The sequence below is a fragment of the Falco punctatus genome (genome assembly GCF_963210335.1).
Source record: "Falco punctatus genome assembly, chromosome: 10".
NCBI lineage: Eukaryota > Metazoa > Chordata > Aves > Falconiformes > Falconidae > Falco > Falco punctatus.
Window position 1 is genome coordinate 784,404 of NC_137590.1, and position 20,932 is coordinate 805,335.

Below are 20,932 nucleotides of genomic sequence, written 5' to 3' on the forward strand. Positions count from 1 at the left end.
TTAAAACGGTTATAAATGGCCAGATGTATTTCTAAAGGACAAACGCTGCTCTGTGGACAGAAAAGGACCTTGGCATCCTGGTGGGCACAGGAGTTGACATGAGCAGTGAAGATGGCTGGGCTGTGCCAGAAGTGTCACCAGGGGCTGGTGGGTGGCCGGGAGCGGGAACCTGGGCACAGTCACAGGAACAAATTCAGCTGCTGAAGACAGGATGGGAGCTGCTGCCAATGGCCCTGCACCTCCATCCTGCCATCTGCTTCAGCATCATCTCCCTCCTGGTGGGTGACTTTTTTCTGCTTTGTGGGAAGAGAGGGCCTGTAAAATAGATAGCCCCCCAACAGCCCCAGCTCTTTACCCTCGTACTAACTTCTAACACTGCTGCAGGGTTGAACTGTGCATAGCTGGCCTGTCTGGGGTTTCATCACACCCCAGAAATGTCATCTGCTTTTTGGTGTGCTACAGGGCCACTTGTTTTTCCTCCCGACCCCTGTGTTTTCTTTCAAGTCCACTCACGACCCCTCTGTGTGGCTCTTGGTGCTGTCCAGAGCCCCCAGTCACCCTCACCCCACTTCCAAACACAGAGCCAACAGGGGTGTTTAAAACTTGCACAGTTTATTATGCTCCTAGACATGCCACAGAGCTGGCAGCCCAGAGCAGCTGTGGCTCCACGTGCCCCTGCCATGGCTGGAGGCGCAGGGGTGCTGCAGGGCCTGCCCCAGCCGGAGTGGCTGAGTGCGGGGGGCTGAGCTGGGCTCGCATTAACGAACCCCCACCAAAGCGCTAACAGCAGTGCAGTAAGGCAAAAGTTTTAACGGTCCAGAAAGAAATAACCTGCTTACGCAGCTGCCTGGGTACATCTATCTCTCAGTTCCGCTATACCAGGTGCAGTTTGGTTTCGATGTTGCCACATTCCCAGCCCTTTGGCTTTTTCCTGGGATCTGTAGGGAAGCTGGCTACCTGCTGCCCAGCACCAGTGAGAAAGCTTGCACGCTGTGGCTACCACTGCTCAGTGCCACCATACAACCAGCTGAGCAAGAAGCCAGGCTGGTGGCTTTGCCCAGATGGGTCACATGCACGGGGGCAGCAGCTCACAGGGGAACCAAGGGCTCACGCTTTAACAGCCACACGGCCAGTGCTGTACTTGCAAGAGGGTAACACGGGGAAAGCGTGTATCCTGTAGCCGTGTAACACTATGGAACACCTGGAGCCTGACAACTCCACAACAGTGGTGGCTGAGGCTCCTTCTGGCTTTGGTCTGGGGCCTTGAAGGGGAGATGTGGACGGATCCGGTCCCTGGCCCAGGCAGGCAGCTTGCTCCTTCCATGTCCAGGCTGCTGCCCCAAGCGATCACAACAGTATAGTGTAAGCTCTGCACTATCAAGCTTTGTTACCCTACAGAAATGAGGAGGAATGGGAGTTCTATCTCCACAGTAACATTCCTTCTGGGACCCTGTAACGCCTCTGTACTGCTCCCGACATGAAAGTGCCTGTGTTGCTTCAACAGGATACAGCAGTTACCCAGTACCCACCCTGCTGTCTTCACCCCAGTTCCAGTTCTTCCTAGTTTGAGCACAAAATTATTACCTGTGGCAGCAGCTTCCACCCTCCTCCTTCCAGCAGGTCATTCATCCGTGGTCAGCCATTTGTTTCACAGTCAGCCACTGTGCCCGAGTACATGTGATTTTTCCAGATCCCACAACAGCAGGAGAACCCAGAAGTATACCCAGAGATGCCTTGTGCTAAGCAGGAGCACTACTGGTCAAAGCAGTGAAGGGAAAATCTCCAGAGAAGCAAACATCTCCAGGAAGCAGTGACAGTAAGTTTGTGGTCCGAGCTCCTTCTGGGCCAGAGATGCAGCCCTGGTATTAGCTCAGACACTTTCTTCAGTTCCTCTTGGACTGCCCAGAGCTGATGGCTGAGGTCGCAGTGAAAAGCACAGCTGAGGGAAGAAGGGAGATGCTCCAACAGAGGCACTGCAGTTCCTGCTTGTAGCTCTTAGTCTCTGCACTGACCCTGCAGCTCAGGAGGGTATTCCCAGAAGAACCTCAGCCCTTTCTTTCAGTAGGTACTATTCCCAAAGTCAGACCTCATTCAGGGAACCTTCCCCACCCACCCCACATACACCACGCTTTGCATGTTCCTTAGCATGGTCCATGTCCCAGGGAACGGTGGGCACAATCCTTACTTCAAAACAAGCATGGCCTCTGTCCCATCTTGCCTTGTCAAGTGGAGTCCATGAGTGAGGTAGTATTCCCGCCGGAGGAAGGCATAGAAATAATCCGAGATGAGCAGGATCTGCAGAAGTGAGATGTTCAGACACATCAGTGGTGATTCATAAAAAGGGGCATGTGTTTGTGACAGACCCTGAAGGGGTTTAAGAGGTTCTCTGAGCCTGTGAACACCCCTTGTCTACTGCCTTGTGGTGTTAAGCCAAGGGAGACTTAAACGAATCTATTTGCTGTGCTACCCATGTGATCTTGCAGACATCTCTACTAAGGAGAACTGGCCAAAATGTATGACACTGGCAGGTCCATCACTGCCACAGCTTTACAGACTCTCTCAGCCTCACCCACGGGCCTCCTCCCATGCAAGCACCGTCATGCAGTCCAACCCAAATGCTGAAGGTCTCCTACTGCTGATTGCTATTAAGCACTTTCCAATTGTGATTGTTTTCCAACTGCCATTTCTATTCAGAAGGGGTAAGCTTGCAGGCAGCAGAAGGAATACCACAGCTCCCCAGGTCAGCCTTAGCAAACAGAAGCTTTAGTGGTTTAACAAAATAATACTTACCAGGCTAAGGCGTGAAGAGAAGAGCTGAAATGTCAAGGCTGTGGCTTCACAGTAAAATGTCCAGGAGCAACACCAGCTAAAAGCACCTCTTCCACCCTCAACACTTTTGCATCTCCTTTCTGCCCCTGTGCTGTCATGCCTGCGGTGGGGCAGCCAACCCTGTGTATACACTGTCCCCCCTTTACGTAGTGAACAGAGCCAGTTATCCCCCGGATTTTCCCCTGGTCCAGGTCAGGGCATGCTGCCACATGCACATGGATGTCGGCACCACCCTGTGGTGCCTGGGTGACAGGTGTACCTTAGGCTAGCATTGCCACCAGCTGCATTGTAGTGTGAAATCGCAACTGAAGTGCCAAAGAACTGCAGTGAACAAGGACACCTGATGTGGAAATCATACGGTCCCTCCTCTCCTCAGCCCCGCTTTGGTTGTCCTGAGGCTCCACAGCGTGACTGCTCCCTTGCCTAAAAGCACTGAGAACACAAGAGTGGGTCTCGGTGGTTTCTCTAATGCAGTCACCACAGGCAAGCTGCCTCTGCAGGGCCAGGCTGGGCTGCTGTTAAGCACGGGCAGTGACCTGCTGGCTCAGTAAGTGCCATTTGTCATTTAGCCTCTTGTAGTGCCACCCTTCCCCAGGAATGCTGACAACCTCCATCTGAAAACAGCACCACATAACTAGAGTGGAAAATGTTTTCAGTGCCAGACCAAGCTAGCAGTTATCGTCCCAATGTCCAGATGCTACTCAATGCATTGCTTTGGCACAGTGCCTCACCTGAAGTTTGCTGCAGTGCTAAAGGGGAGGGAGGGAGAGTCAGGCTGTCAGCCAGAGCCTGCTTAGAGTACTGTTAAATACAGCTGCTGCAAAGAAGGCTCAGTGGCAGGACGGGAGGATATGGAGGACCAGGTGGAGACTGAGGGAAAAAGAAACAGGGCTGCAGATTGCTGAGGTCAGAGGAGAAAGTGTGAAGGACAACAGACAAAGAAGCGTGGAGGTGCCCAGAAAGCATCCACTTGTTTTGCTGAACACCATGGCTGACTACTGACATGATGCATTAATATGGTTAATTTTACTTTTAACTAAACCTCCCTGCAGATATCTTAATGGGAAAAGAAAGAGTTTAGGTTAGTGGTGATAAGGGCTACTTCTTTCTCACAAGGAAATCAGAAACCAGATTTTTGCTCGGTCTGCATTTATACAGAGGACAAGACCTTGCAGGGTCTGTCATGACTTTCTCAGGTAGGAAATAAAATACTCTTAGAATATCAACATCCGCCATCTCTAATTAAAGTTTTACTATTCCTTTAATTCTAGCAAGACATGTAGTTAGAGAGCTAATGAACCACTACCAATTTCCTATAAGCCCTTCTTGGTAGTACCTCCATATCCCACTCTCATCTTACTCACTGCATGGAGCCTTTTTGCTTTTGCAGAATGGGTGTTTGCCCCTATTTATCAAGGGGGTGGGGGATCTACAAGCAGGTACTTTTTAGCCCCTGGCAAAACTGCTCCTCTAGTTTTAGGAGAAGCAGACAAACATAAACGGTTGAGGCACATTCAAAATAAAGGCAACTTTAACATGAAATGAACATTCTGCTCATCCTCATATGAAACTATCCCAGGACTTAGGGACGCTAAGAAATAGCAGAGAGAAGAGGAAGGACTTAAAAAGAGTTGTAGCACTGTGTACCTTGAATCCCACCTTCCAGGGGTGATAAGCCTTGAGAGAAGCAGGGAGAGCAAGCCCTGGCAGGACTGAGACCCTGCATAAGCCCTACATTTCAGTGAGGTATAATGCTCAGAAAAATTGATGCCATGTCCCCATGTACAAGAAGTTCTCATTTGCCTGTTTTCTGGCCCCACTGCTGCTGCCCCGTATTTTCTCACCATTTTCCCTCTACCTCACCTTTTCCATTTTCATGTGCTTTTTAGTCCTGCCCTACTGAGATGTCAAGCAACAGACCATGTAACTTGCAGTAAAATCTAGCTGGATTGTGAAGCTGCAGCTCAAATACTACATACAAGAACTCTTTCCCATTAGTGTGCCAGAAGGCGAGGACCAGGCAGATTTCAGCAAGGAGAGGTGGGAAGCTGCTATGCAGGACTACACAGGATGCAAAGAGCCCCATACATCCTGCAGAATTTGCAGCTGCTGACAGGACACCCAATCCAGAGACCTACCCAAAGTGCAGCCTTGTTTGCCTTGCTCTACTAACCTGCCCTATGTTGAAAGTCAACGTGATGGCATAATAAAAATTGGAGTTGGCACTTCCTGCATAAATCCATAGGTGCCACAGAACGGGGAACAGGAGGGAGCAGACAATGAGCACACATGACAGGATGAAGATGTTCCGGAGGACTGCAAAAGAAAACCAAGCTGTTAAAATGATGCATTATTGAGCAGCCATGCTCACACAACCAGCAATGGTATTTAGGGTATGTGCGGGGGGGGGGGGGGGGGGGGGGGGGGGAAGAGGCACTTGCCAACACATACTTCTCTCCAATAATCTTTCAGTTTGCTTTAATATTTTCCTGGCTGTTTTTTGTAAGAAATACACTATATTTCCCTTTAAAACCAGTACTTCTGCCTTCGCTTGAGTGTGAAATCCTCATTCGTAGCTCTTTCCTTCCAGGTCCTGCTCCCAAACTCCTGCCTTGAAGGACTCTGGGGTAGTGTAGACGCCAAAAAGCCAAAGCCAGCAGTTTTGAGAAGAGCCTTTCCACAAGCATCATGATTCAGAGAGCAGAGCACACCATTCCCTAGCCTCATCAAGGTGATGACAAAGGAAAAAAAAGAACCTGTGGGCCATAGGAAGAGACACTTTCTTGGGAGGTGGTAAGGAAATGAAAGCACCATGAAAGGAGACTCATATAGGCCAAATGTGTTGACAAACACATGACCTCAGGAGGTGCAAGCGTGGCCAGAATCCCTTAGTCTGCATATGTGCCAGATGGACAAAAACAAAGCACAACTTTGTCTGAAAGAGCCAGAACTACTAGGTCAGAGGAGATTTTGTTTTCTGTGAACTACTGTCCTTTGGCACCAGTATCCTGGCACTGGTGTTGCTGTGCTTGGCCATAGCTCAGCCAATGTCCGTGAAGGTAACGGAAAGACTCCCAACAATTCTGAAGCTGAAGGGAGTTATCTGGCATTTTAAGAGCACTGTCACATCCAAACCTGTTCACGCCTCTTCTTAAACTTCTTGTTCAGCAGGTGTATGCACTCGCTGTGGGGTGGGAGCATGTGACAGATGACTGTCCCTCTCACTGGCCACAGTCCCCTTATCTGCATGCTTGGAAGGTGCAACTAAACTACGCTGAATCTGGGTTTCCCAGAATTACGTCACCTGCTATGGCTGTGACATGCTCAGGGCTAGCCTGGGGCTTCCTGCCCTGTTTTATTACAGCTGCTTTGGCCTCAGCTTTCCTTAGTCTAAAACTAATAGAGCAGATGGTCTCCCAGCCTCTTGACCATCAGGCGGGCCAGCTGGGCCTGGGTTAGAGAAGACTGCAGTAAAAGGCCCAGACAACCTGGCAGGGTTGGTCAAAGCAGTTGGTTTAAGCAAGAAACATCAGGAAAAGCACAGTGCTTCCAAACCTCCCCAGTGTAGCAGGAGCTACAGCCTGAGTTTGAAAATCATCAGGAAGCTCTCTGGTGAGTTAAAGAGCTAAAGAGGTCCTTTACGAAGCATTTAAGAAAAAACAAACAGTTGCTTGGAGTAGTTCAGTTACTTGCACTCAAAGCAAATAAGCAGATGCAAAACAAAGAACCACTGCATGGTGCAGCATTTTAAGGCTGGGGGACTCACCGACTGCAGAAGCAGTGTTCAAATTACACATCCTTAAATGGGAGTGAAGCGTCTGAAGGATGGATGTACTTTTTAACAAGCCACATCCCTTGTGCAGGACTGAAACATTCTTACAAAAACGTTAATCTTCGGAACAACTTGGAGAGGCGGGGAAGATAAGGTATAAGTGAAAATTCCCTCCTCAATCAATTTGAACCATGGTCCTAAAGACATATTAGAGACTGTATCACCAGAAAAATCAAGCCTCCTTCCAGACACCCAAAGGAAACCACAAGAGCCTGCAGACACGGGCCTGGTTTCGTTTAGTGGTGACAGTTATTGGACAGGCCCTTCCCCATTGCATAAGGAACAATCAAACACAAAGAACTTACATCTGTAAAGGTGGCTCCAGACTGGAAGGAAGGCCATGTACAGTGCAATGTCTCCCACAGTGGGATAGGACTTGAAGATAGAAATGATTGCGATCTGGACAAACATGAAGAACACAGGGTGTTCCCTAGAAGGGAAAAGACATGAAGGATAAGAGGATGCAAGAGAGTCTCTGGAAACTGGAAATAAGTATCAGCGAGGGCACAAATGCACTGTGGGCTAGGCTGATAAAGGCTCTTGTACCCCTGTTCCCTCCACACAAGCCTCTGAGCGCCGGGTAGGGTAGTGAGAGCTGCTCTGCAGAGAAGCAGTGTAAGGGGATGCACATTTGCTCACTGCCCTCACACAGAGACATCATGCCGCAGCTCACACATTTATACAGCTGGTCATCTGGGCCGCTCTTCCCCAGCTCTGTCTTATTTGCTAAAAAGCAATCAAAAAATCCTCTCTGAAGGTTATTTGGAGAAGCCCACAGTTGTCCTTCTGGTATGGCATGATATCTGTCCACTCCAAGTCAAGAGGATAAGCTCACTAAGAATCCAGGAGTGTTAACAGGTGTTTTTATCAGAAAGAAGGGTAACATTGTCAGCGCAGTCTGCTAGGAATGTCCCCAAATTTTCACTTTTTTTCTGACAATAAAAAACTTGACGGTCCATCCAAGAGTTCCTTCTTGCTTTCTGACTACAGTGGCTTACACTGGCAGGGAACAGGCACCTCTGTAGCCTAAATTTCTGCTCTCTCTTTTGATGCCTGTAACACATTTGTTGCGTAGCAGAGCCCAACTCACTCCATTTAAGAGGAATAAAGATTGAAACTTTGCGAAATTAGGAGGATAGGCCCTGTTAAAAAAACCTATCTTTTTCAGGCTTGTAGATCCAGACATCTGATGCCAGCCTTATAAGCTTCCACCAGACAAGCAAGAGTAAAAAAACTAGCACAGAAACATACTTACTTTAGCTTTATTGCCAAGGGAATGGTGTAGAAGAACACGTTGATTTGAAACACACATACAAAGAAAAGACTGAAGTGTTCAAACATCTCTGCAAAGAAGTACCAGAAAAGGCCAATATTGGGTGTCAGATCTGGAACGGAAAGGCTGAAATTTGAAAAGAAAAGTCAAGGTAACATTTTTATATGGTTGTTTTTCACTGCCCTGCTTCTGTTGCATTAATTAAGCATTGTTTGCTTAACGGATGGAGGACCTATATTTTAAATACATGGAAGAGAAATCAAAGGGGTGAAAACCTGGAGAGAAAAGGGACTAATGTTTCCCTATGCCCCAGCAGGATTTAAACCATTCCCAAACAGACACTTCTCCAGAGATAAAAATTCCACCGCCACGGTAGCTCAACAGTCAAATCCATTTCCAATCAACTCTGTGGAAAACATCTCCTGTCTTCTCTAATTCTTGCTGTAACTTAATTAACGTAAGTTGGCTAATGCCTGCTCTTCTCCACACACTTTGTTTTCTTGCATTGCCAGTAAAATCACAGATCACATGCTTCTTGGGACAGGGGGTGATGCACAAGAAACAACACAGCAGGGCTAGACAGACAAAACAGTAAGAATCCTTATACTTACATAAACCCGTAAACAGATGGGATAAAATCCCAGGAGTTGAGGAGGAAGAAGGAGAGGCAGATGATCACCACCAGGCTGCACAGGTACAGGGCTGCATACTGCATGGTGTAGAGCCAGAAACTTTTACTTCTCAGTTTTATTGGTATGAACTGACGCTGAAAATTAAATACAAGCAGGCAGATATCCCTTATCAGGTGGAAAGCCACAAAAAACCTGAGGGTTCAGAACATGATTTTAAATTGATGAAAGAAAGCGTCAAACACTGGTACTATAGCACTGGAAGAAGTAGTTCTCAAGCACAATTTGCTTGATGTTCTTCAATCTGGCCAATTAAGTCATACACATTGCACATGATTCCCAGACCTGTGCTTGAAAATACTGTACCTAGGCTGGTAATTTCTGCTTGTGAGTCAGTTCTCGTGCACTCAGTGTAACATTCACCACCTCCACACAGCTATACTTGTACCTTAGAGGTCTGCAATACTGTACTGCTGCTTGTGTTCTGCTGCACGAGCCCACATCATCTGGGTGACAAAGAGCCCTGCCCCACAACCCACCACCCTGTGATGCCAGGTCTCCACCACACGGACTGGCATTCATGCTCTGCTGAAATCAGAAAAGAGGACATCCAGCAGGCTCCTAAGCACAAAGGATCCCTCTAAAAGGTTGTCTCCTCAGACAAAGACAACTGCTGCAGTCCTGCCGCTGCCACATGTCCTGACAGGTCGACCACAAGCCCTTGTCACATAACATGATATATAGGTATCTCACTCCAAGAGGTCCCCTGACTGCATTTGTAAAGACAAATACACACACAGGGGCAAAAACCTTTGGGAATTGCTCAGGGTTCTGTAACTCCACATAAGTGATGTGGCTTTTCCATTTAGTACTAGGGTTTACACTGGCAGATGTACAGAGACCAGCTGTAACTGATGTGAGCCCTGTGTAAAGCACACTCTGTTTTCTCAGTCACAGCATGTTCAATACCACTTGCTGGAACAATGTAAGCAAGTTTACCAAAGATTTTTGGCAGGACAGATTGGAAAGTGCTGGAGAAAAGCTGTTTAGTTCTGTACAAAGAATGCAGTGAAGTTCATTTACAAGTCTGGATAAAAGAACACACACTAACATGATCCCCTTTAAAAGTTACAAATTAGGCATTCACATATCAAAGCACTTCTTGTTGCTTGTGAACACAGCGCTTCTACTTTTGCCACTTTACTTTAGCCAAAGTTAAAAGACAACAAATGAGACTAAAATATATAAAGTAAATGCTCCGAAAAATTAGCAAACTGAAAAAGTAACACTGACTCCACAGCAGTTCTTGTCTTGCAAAGACTAAAAATAATAAAATTTCTGAAAAAAGTAAGAGACATTCATACCAGATAGTCAGGGAAAGAAAATGGACTAGAACTGACTCTCCACTCTCTTTCGAAGCTCAGAGATTTGAGAACAGGCTGTCACAAATCTGTAGTTAAGATTAGCTATACAAGTCATGAGGGAGATAGGACAGAAGCAACCAGGAAAAGCTGGCAAAATACTCAATGGCAGAAATTTCAGAGGGGCAAACACAATAAAAAAGATCACCAAATGATCTGTGGTAAGAGGGTAAGAGCCCTCTGCTAGTGGTCACAGCCTCACGTTGCTCCCACATCACAGCAAGACTAGAAAATGATCAGTTTTCCTTAAGTGCATTATAACTTGGACTCTCAGTTAAGTCACTGTGTACAGTATCAGCACAAGAGCTAAGAGAGAGACCAGTGGGAAGCATGCAGGCAAACCAGTGACGAACCCGATCACTAGGAAAGAGCTGCCTCGGCTTTAAACCCTACCCCTGCCTGCCGATGTGCCTACCACCCTACAGCGGGGCTAGTTTTGCCTGGAGCAGTGTCTGTCTGTTGAGGCATTGTTTACTGGTTAATGCGCAAGGTCAGTCCCGTTGGAATTCAGGGGCCTTGTTACTGGGGAGGGATAAAGGACAAGGGAAACCAGGCACTTTCACAAGCACACACCTTTTGCCATTAAACTCCAGATCAGCATTTCCGAGCTTGAGTGATTCAAACACAGTGCTCCTCATTCAAACACAGCTCAGTGATCTATGTCGGTGCAAAGGAATTCTCCAGGTCTAAAATCCTCATTGCTATTCACATGACACAAAGAATAGCACTTATTTCAAGCAAGCCAAACACCCGCCAGTTCTGTATATGACTTTCTGGCTTCCTTCTCTCTACGCACAGGCATCCCCATTAAGGCTTCAAACTTTCCACAGCCTGAGGAGAGCCACTTTTTCTGAAACCCAGGACTTGCTTGACTCCCCTCTCAATAGCTAAGTACTGTCCCTGCACAGCTACAAGATGACGACAGGTGCCAACAGTTAGAAATCACGTACCTGTAGAAGGTAAAGGAGTGCTGGAGCAAACAATGTGAGAGGGTAGAGTGACTGGTATGTAGCTAAGGCCAGGAACACAGCACTGAGGAAGGCACTACCTGCGAAGAAAAAAAAACCCAACTGTTCATTTAATATAACAGCCTTACAAACAAATGGGAATAAATGCATAACCCCCTTCAGGGGCTTTACAAATATCAAAACACCCCTTAAAGGTGTTTTTAGCAGAACGTGTCCTGGGCTGTGTCCTTTTCTTAACTACATTTTGAACAGAGAATGACTCGTACCAAGGTGATTCTCCCACAAGAAAGAACCACTGACTGGTTTATATCTTCTTTCGTTCATGTATAGAAAGAGATTCATGTAATTCACTCTATATGCAGGCCATGCCAGCTGCTGTTTATGCATGGGAATGCATTCACTTAAGTCATACCCGCATGAAACAGCTGTTACACTCATACTGGACATGCTGGATAATGTCGTCACCAGAATATGTCAGGGCCCTCAGCAAATCTCTGTGAAAGAGAGCAAGAGAAAGTCTGCAGCTGAAGGAATAATGTGGCATCAGCCCTACTTTACAGATACCAAAACTGAGGCACAGAGAGGATTAGCACAGCTTTTTCCATGTGGTCTTAAAAATATGAATCCCTTTATTAAGGAAGCTTTACTTGAGGTGCCTCAGGTTGAGCTGTGCTGAATACTCACACGGCCCAACTACCAATACCAGAAATCAAGTCCAAAAGGTCCCAGGTTAAACAATAAAAATACAAGCACCCAGTGCGGTAGTCTGGTTATAGCTTTCAGTTTTATGTCACTTGATGGAAGTCACCTGTAAAAAAGCTTAGACAGCAAGCATCCTGACTCAGTGCACTGGACTAATTGTCAGCCTACTGACATCAAACACTTTGTAAGCTTCAATCTGCTTCCACCATTTGAAAGTGAAAATACAGTGTTACCTGGTGATAAGCCTTCTCCATTCTTCAACTACACTCTCCTAGACAAAAAATCCCTATCCTCTATCTTACCATGTGTTCAATTCTGCACAGATATAAGGAATTGGTACCCAGAAATCACAGTCATAATCTGACTTCATCTCTTTGCCCACTTGAAAACCTAGGGGCTGCCACACTCCCAGTCAGGAAAAAAACTCAGGGGACAGCCAGTACAGTTTTGTCTATGACTGAACTATTTGTCTTATGGTAACAGCGAACAGCTACAAATCGTTTAATTAAATGGACCCTCACTGGTTGGCTTTTGCAAATGCTTCTAAATCAAAACCCCTCCCGCCTCAATTAGTCAACAAGTAGAAGAAAGCTTTCTTTTGGAGACACTAATAAAAACAATCTATATCAGCTTTATTTGCAAGGTCTGGGTCTGGACACTGCTGGAGAAGAGATCAGACTGACCTTTCCCCTGACCCAGCAGAGATCTCCTAAAACTCATGTGACTAGTACAAATCACATATGCTAAAAGACTTTAGCACTGGGGAGTCATAAAAGAAACAGAAACCTGGCATTATGCACAAGATGAATGAAACAGCTATTTGGCCATAATCTAGTCAACCGTGCTGGTACGGGTCTTTAGTTACTGTTTCTGCTTCCCCAAAGCTCAGTTAGCTGATTTCAAACCAAGTTTACAACTGTGAGTGAAAGCCAAAAAAGAGCTGCAGGCAACTGCTTGCTTTTGAATAAAAGTTCAAAGAATACACTTTGAAAATAAATTGCGTACAATACTTCAAGTGCATATTCACATACAAAAGAAAGAGCAGCAGAGCATCATGTCCTCCTACACACAGACATGCATTTCTGCACAAACAGAAAACTATTTGAAGTCATCCAGGAAAAGGAGTCAGTTTTTATAGATGAAACTCCTAGTTACACTGAGGTGAAAGAAAGTTTTGACTTGACTATAAAATCTCTTGATCTTGTGATTTCAGGTAGAACTTTGGCCTTGTTCCAGTCCTGTTTCTGCTGTGTTTCACCGAGATCTTTGTAACAACCCTATCTGAAAAGTCCCTTGGTTTAATTTCTACTACTTTTCTAATATTTATAGAAAGTCATAAAGAACCATTTTTTCTTCATTGTGTTACCTTTTATTGTAGCTAAAATGAAGAATGCAATGACAGTATTGTTGATGGCGCAGGTAGACTTTGCCACACAAGACATCACAGTGTAGGGGTTTAACAGATAGCTGAAAAACATAAAAGCTCGAGTTATATTCAGAGGAGACAGCATCTAATAAAGCGATGTTCAAAGGAAAAACAGATGCATTTTGCCATTTACTTATTCACATTTGATGGGGTCCTCTCATCAAATTAACTCAGCTGAACAGGTTCCTCAGTCTGGAGCAAAACCCACATCTTTGGATTGTGGTCTTGGACACAGTGGCCACAGAGAGCACACTGCAGAAAAGGAGACAGTTGGGAAGATGTCTAAAATGCAAGTTCTATCCTAGAAAATGACAACCATAAACGTTTCTTGCTTTGCAGAAACATTGTGCATTTATTCCATCAGACCTAGGGTTATTGGGTCCAAAGTAAACACTTTCTGCTACTCACATTTATTGGCTCTGAAGAATAAAAATAAGACGACAGCAGGATGGAACCAAATCCTGACTTTGCCATGGCAATGTGCAACAATGTTAAATACAAAACAGTCTGCAATGTATACAAACTACCTTTCTCAGCCTGGTGAACATACCATTTTACAAAATCATATGAAAATAAGAAAAAATAACAACATATCTAATGGAAAACTCTCTCTGACACAGAATAATTCAGATAATAATCTATTAATGTCAAAATTCCAAAGAAAAAAATAGTTCTTTGACATTAAGTACCTTGCTTGTAGAGTATTTGTTTTAGTTGAAGCTTTCAGAAATAAAAAAAATGCTTAGCATACAGAGGAACAGCAAGACATAACATTACTAAGATGACCAACTGAATGTATCTTTGAATTGTTATAAACAATTCTGGGATATTCAAGTTGTGATATTCAGCAAACACTTTCTCCAATTGCTCAAAAATTCTCCTAACTTTTCTGAAAAGACACTCAAACATTTTGGAGGCATAGAACCAATTTTGATAACATTTGTGTACTGGCAAGATAAATGGGAATATGAACTGTGCAGACACAACATTCTGGCTACCAAATTAATGACCTTATGCTGTTGAGCCGGCCTCAGAGGGTGTGAGTGAATCTATTTGTTGGCAACAAACATTTGCAAAAGCATCTGCTTTTTACTTTTAAACCAAGTACTGGGGCTGGGGGGATTTTTACATATAATATTCAATTCAGAATTCTGGGGGGCCTGAATCTTCTAACAAACACTGAATCAGACAAATAAAACCAAAGGGAGCTGAGGGACCAAAGCAGCCTACTGCAGCCTACAAGCAGCAATACTTACAATAATGCTACCTTGAGGGGGATGTAGTGCATTTCCATAGGCGTCTGGATGAGTTCAGCCACATCTGGTGCATATTTATCCAGCTCGATTAGGAGCTTTTGCTTTTTGAACTGAAGAAGAGAGAATGACCAAAGACTGTCAGGTGAGGAAAGTCATTATTTCTTACTACTCAGGATTTTCATTACATGTAGCCCCAGGCATGAGCCAAACTCCCTCTCTTTTCCCACATACTTAACAACTGAAGTGGAAGTCAGGAGAAAGAAGATAATCTCTACTTACTTGAACTTCCTTAATTACCTGCGTCTAGCTCTTGACGCAGCTGACAGGGAATTCAACACACTAGAGTTTAATACTTTCAATCTTCCTAAAGCCTGCTTGGATCTCCAATGAAAAGCTGACTTTATAAATTCACTGTTCAACATACAAGCCCTGAGAAACCAAGTCACAGAAGCATGCATTCTTTGTTATTTTGAAGATGGACACTGCTATGCCAAATCCCCTTTAGGGACCCAGTATCTGCTGTGCCAAATTCTCTTTTGGGACCCAAAATGTCTCTCTTTAATCTATCTTGTTCTATGATGCTCCCTATGGAGACAAGAAAGAAATCAGAATTATGAACCCAGTGAACTATGTCATGGTGAGACAGAAGGAGAGATGCTGACAATAAATTCCCAACAAGCAAATTAACTCACATGCAGAATTTTTACACGTCTGCAGTTCTGTCATTGAACAGAGTTACTGAGTTATTTCTTCAACCTCGAAGTCAGAGGACAAGGAAGAAGCACATAGCTGGATGGGAGCCATACAGATGCTGTAGAAAATGCAGCCTCCCTGTTCACGTTGATACCGAATCACTGCCCCTCTTGGATTGCAGAGAGCACAGCATTGCTTATACCAAACGTTCTTTGAGCTACTTATGAGAGAGAGATGGGAGGAATCACTCACGACCAACTACATGTACTTATAATTTGAAGAGATCAAGTAATATTTGGTGTCAGACTTCTACCTTGCTCACCAGAATTATTTATGTCACCTCAGCATCATTGCAAGGTTTTATTCCTTCCTTTATACATTTCCAGCCTGTGTATTAACCCATGCCATGTGCAAACACAAACTCTGTTCAAGGTAAAACATTCCAGGCTCTAGCTACAAAACGTACAGAAGACTGCAGCAGGAGCAGAGGTGAGAAAAGGGAGTGCTCAAGTCTTGCCAGATCCATAGACCAGTAATTAAATTCTGCATACTGCAAACTGCCACAACAACTGAAGTTTTCAGTTTTTCAGTACACACTCCCAAATCTCACATCTCCTCTCGTGTACTGTGACCCTGGACTTGTCTGCATTTCATTGGCTATTGCATTCTCACAGATTTCTCAAATTCTTTATACTCCTTTCAGATCAAATAATATACACTGTTGTGATCATCATTCAAGTGCAGTATGGTAGCTACAGTCACTAATTTGATTCCTACTGTAATACTGCCACAAAAAACCCTAAAATACCTCACTTGTTTACCACATTCAGTCCCCATGTTTATTGATCACTGAGATATGCTCAGATTTATTGCCACAAGGACTGGTTGACACTGCATCTTCTGGCAAGTGTTTTCTTTGGTACAAGACAATTATACTTGCTGGGAGAAGAGGACCAGCGACGCTGGCAAGTCAGCTTACCACAACTTTGTTGAAGTCTTGGATGGCCAAGTAAAGGGCAACAGCAGTTAGCACATCAGTTATCTAAAAAAGCAAGGCATAAACAGTGACTGTAAGCAAAATAAACAAATGGAAAAAGATATTGGACAGTACTGCAATGCTGAACAAGGATTCTGATCTGAATCAGCTCACAAAAAGAAAAAACAAGCTTTAAAAACACTAGATGGCAGATTTGTATGCTGTGCTCACACACCACTGCTTAACCTTGAAGCCACGAGCTGTATCAGAGATATTAATATTTACAAAACAAGAGAATAGGGAATTAAGGGCAAAAAAAATTATTCACGGAAAGAAGTATGCGAGGGTAATAGAGAGAAACACTGGTCTAATTAGAGCACAGGCAACACTGCGGCAGTGCCCAGCTGGCTAAATCCACCTGTCCATTAATCCAGCACAACAGTGCCTTGAGCTGTCCCAAACTTACCAGGCAGTGGTACAGTCATCTGAACAATCAGCACAAGCACAACACAGATGGCTGTTAGCTCTGCGCGAGACCTGCCCAGCAGGGATCTGGGGAGAGAGGCTCCACCAGGCGGCATGTGCAGCCAGCTATATGATTTCTGTCCTTCTGAATTATGTAGAACTGAAGAGAATAGTTTACAAGAGGCATTTGGAGGACTAACTCATTTGTGCTCTCTTTGCAGGCCTGGGGTTTGGCAGCAGGTTTTAGTGAAAAATGCTGCAGCGTAGGCATTAAGGTGGGGGGACAAAATATTGTGACCTGTTAAGAAGTAACCTTTGAAAACAAATGCCAACTTCCCATCCCTCTGTGGGGATACTTATCTAACCAAGAACTCACAGAAAAGGAGGAGTATGTACAACAAGGAAGAAGCCCAAACGTGGGTTTGTACAGGCAAAGCTGCCTTTCTAATTAAACCGTGAGCTCAGCAGGAATCTGAACGACAGGGAGGCCGAAGGTCCTTTATTCTTACAGGAGCAAAAGGAAAGTCATACATCAGCATTTCACAGAATGGGACCTTTCAAGAGGAGCTTTCCAGGAGCGCTTACCATGAACACCAATTCAGCATATTCGATCAGGAAGTGAAAGAGATATATTATCAGTGGGGTCTAAAAGAGAGCAGAAGGGAAACCCATGTCAAATACTGTCCAGATAAAACAACTGGCGATTTGATGAGAAAAAAGCAGTAGTACTATGAGAGACTGCAAAAGGTCATTTTCCTTAGTCTCTCCTACAATGCTTTTACTGCAGGGTAAAGTGAATAATCCAAGCACACTTACTGGTCTTTCTCCTTGCAAAGTTCTCAATACACTTTATAAAAGACACCAACAACTTTGAAAATTATACTCTATTCCAACTTTTCACTTCTACCAGTATGGTGGTAGAGTTACAATAGAAAGTATTTACAGAACAGCATTAGAAAATATTTCTCCTAGAGAATCTATTTTTTCAGGATGTTTGCAGGTACTTTTGAATGTAGTTCCCACATAGCCTGTTGTTTAGGTGAGTCTTTTATAAAGCAAAAAGAAGTAAGCATGTTAGAAACAAAGCAGCAGAACTACAGCCCAATCATCCTCTTACTCCCACAGCTTTTTCGTTCTAGGGTAAGAGGAAGAGCATGCTTCTGAATTATTCCTGTGACAGAAAAGCTTAATCTGGAAGTACTATATTTGCAAGGTGTAAATTCAGTCTTCACTGTGAAAAAATAAATTTCTTTTAAAATATTTTTTAAATAATGTGATGGTATAAATAAGCATGGATTTCACAGTCTGGGAGAAAACTGTGCTTAAAGAAGGAGAATTTATTGGAGAGAAACAGGTTTTCAAAGGAATACAAAGTATATGTCTCACCCCTAGGTAACACTATGTATGGACATACCCTCCATGTCATTAAGACCACTTGAGGCCACAAAACCCCACAGGTGCTTAAGTGTTTGGAAGAATGAGGTGTTTTCAAAATGAGGAATAGATGTACTGCATGCTTGTGCTAATGTTAGTATTTTTGCAAATACAGAAACTCAAGATGCTGCTATCCAGTAAAATTGTGTTCAGATTCACAGCGACACTGTCTCTCTCTGCTCTGGCTTCTGCCGAGAGAAACATCTGGACGTGAACAGACTATTTTCTTTATTACAAATCTCCCCTCTTTCAGACTCTCCTTGTGCAGTAACAAATATTATGATGCTGATCATCTGCACGGAGAGTTATTCTGTGATGAACTGTATCTCCTCATTGTGCTAGACACTACATATACAGCTACTGCACAGACAGTTACATGGCTCCAAGTTCTCTGAAGTCTTTGGGGCAAGACAGGTCCCCAGCCTTTGCCAGCCCGTGAGCAGCAAGACTAAGCAATGGGCCACTTGAATACCACGTTTAAAATGAAGCGTGCATACCCACCTCATGAAAAATAGCTCCAGAATATGGCGAGACCCCTAAATCCAGCAGAGCTAATCCTTCAACCACTGAAACATACAAAACGCCTGCATTAAAATCCTGTAATGTGGGAAGAGAAAGATCTCCTAACAGTAAAACTATAGTTTTTAAAACACCCACACTTGTAAGAATCTCACATTGAACTGCCATCTGAATGGGTAACACAAAAATTACACAAAGCCAACAACCAGCTAGACTTGATCACTTTCTTACTTCTGCCATGCAAATTTCTTCAGTAACTGCATGGTCAGTTGTTAATATATTTATTTGTTTCAGCTAAAAATGTTATAGCTGAAATGCTTTACATTTAACTATATATAAATCACATGTATAATATTTACGGATTTTAAGTCACCTATTATGTGATACATGATATCTATGCTGGAGAAATAGTTAACTGGGGACAAATCACAACATAATATGGGATTTGAACTATTTTGCCTAATTAGATGTAGAGAGACCTGAAATGTCCAAAACCACAATAAAAGAGCAGAAATTAATACATATCATCAGGCAAAGCTAAAAGTTTTATCCATTGTTGAAACTTCCTGACATTTTGCAGCCTGAATTCAGATCTTCTGCAATCATGCAATTGCAGCTTGCACTGCAACACATGCACGTTTTTCCATAGAATCTCCACCTTATGGAGCACAAAGGTTCCCTGGGGACCGAGCAGTGCCTGCAGTGAGAGAAGCCATGGGAAACAGGCCCACATGTTCCGAGGTACAAGGCCACATGAAGCAACAAGAGGTTCCCAGTTCAGCGATATGCTGGCGAAGCAGATTCTGTCTCTGCCACAAAGTTCCTGTATGATGACAGCCCAGACTTTTCAAGACTGATGCTAACTGTGCTCCTTACTATCTAGATGCTTACCTTGACGCTCTAATGTAAGATTGAGAAGGCAGCCATTGCTGCAAGGGAATTTCTGGGAGCTGTATTTTGAAACTGTAAGGTGTGAAGTGCTACAGTCTGTGGAGCAGAGGCCTCAGGTCATCAAGTGCATTCACACTTTTCACCTTTATTACACTGTGCCATTATTTTCCACCCCAAAACTGAAAATAATTTTATGCATAATAAAATAATGCATAATAGCTGGATATTATTTTCCTAAAAGGCTATCTTTAAAATAAATTAAGGTTCCAAACAGGCTCAGACGCTATTGACATGAATGCCACCGAAAAGCCCCGATTAACCTGAACCTCAGTCTTCAGAAGAGACTTTGAATCGTGTCGGTAACAACGTGTGGGGCCAGAAACCGAACAAGGAAAACGAACCCGCGCACAGCCCTGCAGGAACGGGGAACCAGGCGGAACCAGGCGGCCGCGGCCGCTCCGCGGGGCCGGGCCCGGGGCCGTGCAGCCCCAGGGCGGCCCGCGGGACGCGCGCCCGGGCCAGGCGCTGCCGGGCCGCCGCTGTACGCGCACCTCGGCGCCACCGCTCGCATCAGCGCACGCAGGCTGGCGGCACACCGCGGCCGAAGCCCTGCCCCGCTGCGGCCAAGCGCCCGCACCTCCCCCGGGACAGCGGCCGCGGACGGGCTCACGCGGCTTTCGGGAGAGCCGGGGCCCGGGCCCGAGACTGCGGCCCGGGCCTCTCCCCAGGCTGGCGCAGGGCCGGGGCCAGGGCCCTGCCCGCCTGCAGCTGCGCTCCCCGCCCCGGGGACCCCCAGCCCCGGGCAGCCACCGCCCCGGAGCCCCTCACCGACACCCCCCGCAGGCCGCGGCTCGTTCAGCCGCGCTGGCGACGCGGCGCCCCGGCCCGGGCTCGCCGGGCCTCACCTCGCTTCCAGGCGTTTAGTGGGGACGCCACCTCCACCCGCTCGGAGATGAAGGCGGCGAGGCTGGAGCGGTAGAGCGCGGCCCGCACCGTCACGGCCACCAGCACCACCAGCACCAGGGGCGCCGCCATCCTCGCGGCACGCACCGGCGGCCGCCGGCTGTAGCTCCCGGGCGGGGCCGCAGAGCGCGGCGGCAATGCCCCGCCGGCCGGGAACACTACAGCTCCCGGGAGGCGCCGCGCCGCCCCGCCGCCTCCCGAACGCTACGGCCCGCGCGGCGGCGCAAACTTCGCGGGAGCGCGAAGGCCGCGTCCCGGCCCGCCCGGCGGGGGCGGCCGCTGCAGGGGGCCGGGCGCCCCTGCTCTGCCCGCGCTGCGGGGCGGCCGGGCCTGGGGCGCACGTCCCGCTTCCGCCTGCCCCGCTGTCTGTCGGCGGCCGGGGCCGGGGGCCGGGCCGCGTCGCTCCAGGGCCCACGCCGACACCCGTGCGGGCCCGGCCCCGTGGCCCCGCCACCCCTCCGGCGGGCGGCCCCGCAGCCCTCGCCCTGCCCGGAGCCGGCCCGGTGCCTCGGCCGTGCCCCAGCAGCCCGCCGGCCTCGCAGCAAGCTTGGGCGGGCCGCTGCCGGGGGCGCTGCTTCGCGGCTGCCGGGCGCAGGCTGCGGCCGGGGTTCCCAGCGGCCCCTCCCGACCCACTCCTCCAGCCGGCGGGGGGGGG

General features: G+C 46.4%; 1 protein-coding gene across 2 annotated transcripts; it reads right to left on the reverse strand.

Moving 5' to 3' along the window:
- Nucleotides 1-591: 591 nt before the first annotated feature.
- Nucleotides 592-20,384, reverse strand: PIGU (phosphatidylinositol glycan anchor biosynthesis class U). 2 transcript variants are annotated; one of them, XM_080405363.1, is made up of 12 exons: nt 20,220-20,384; nt 18,406-18,470; nt 17,056-17,115; nt 16,009-16,071; nt 14,337-14,446; nt 13,021-13,121; nt 10,935-11,032; nt 8,546-8,700; nt 7,917-8,060; nt 6,967-7,091; nt 5,003-5,145; nt 592-2,295 (listed from the first exon to the last, which is right to left on the reverse strand). In XM_080405363.1, exons 1-12 carry the CDS (start codon nt 20,347-20,349, stop codon nt 2,182-2,184), a joined length of 1,308 nt encoding a protein of 435 aa, XP_080261489.1. In that variant the 5' UTR covers nt 20,350-20,384; the 3' UTR covers nt 592-2,181. The 2 variants fall into 2 exon arrangements, 1 of the variants encoding a protein (XP_080261489.1); XR_013930859.1 differs by lacking the exon at nt 592-2,295 and adding an exon at nt 6,596-6,798 and having other exon boundaries at nt 5,018-5,145.
- Between the last annotated feature and the right edge of the window lie 548 nt (nt 20,385-20,932).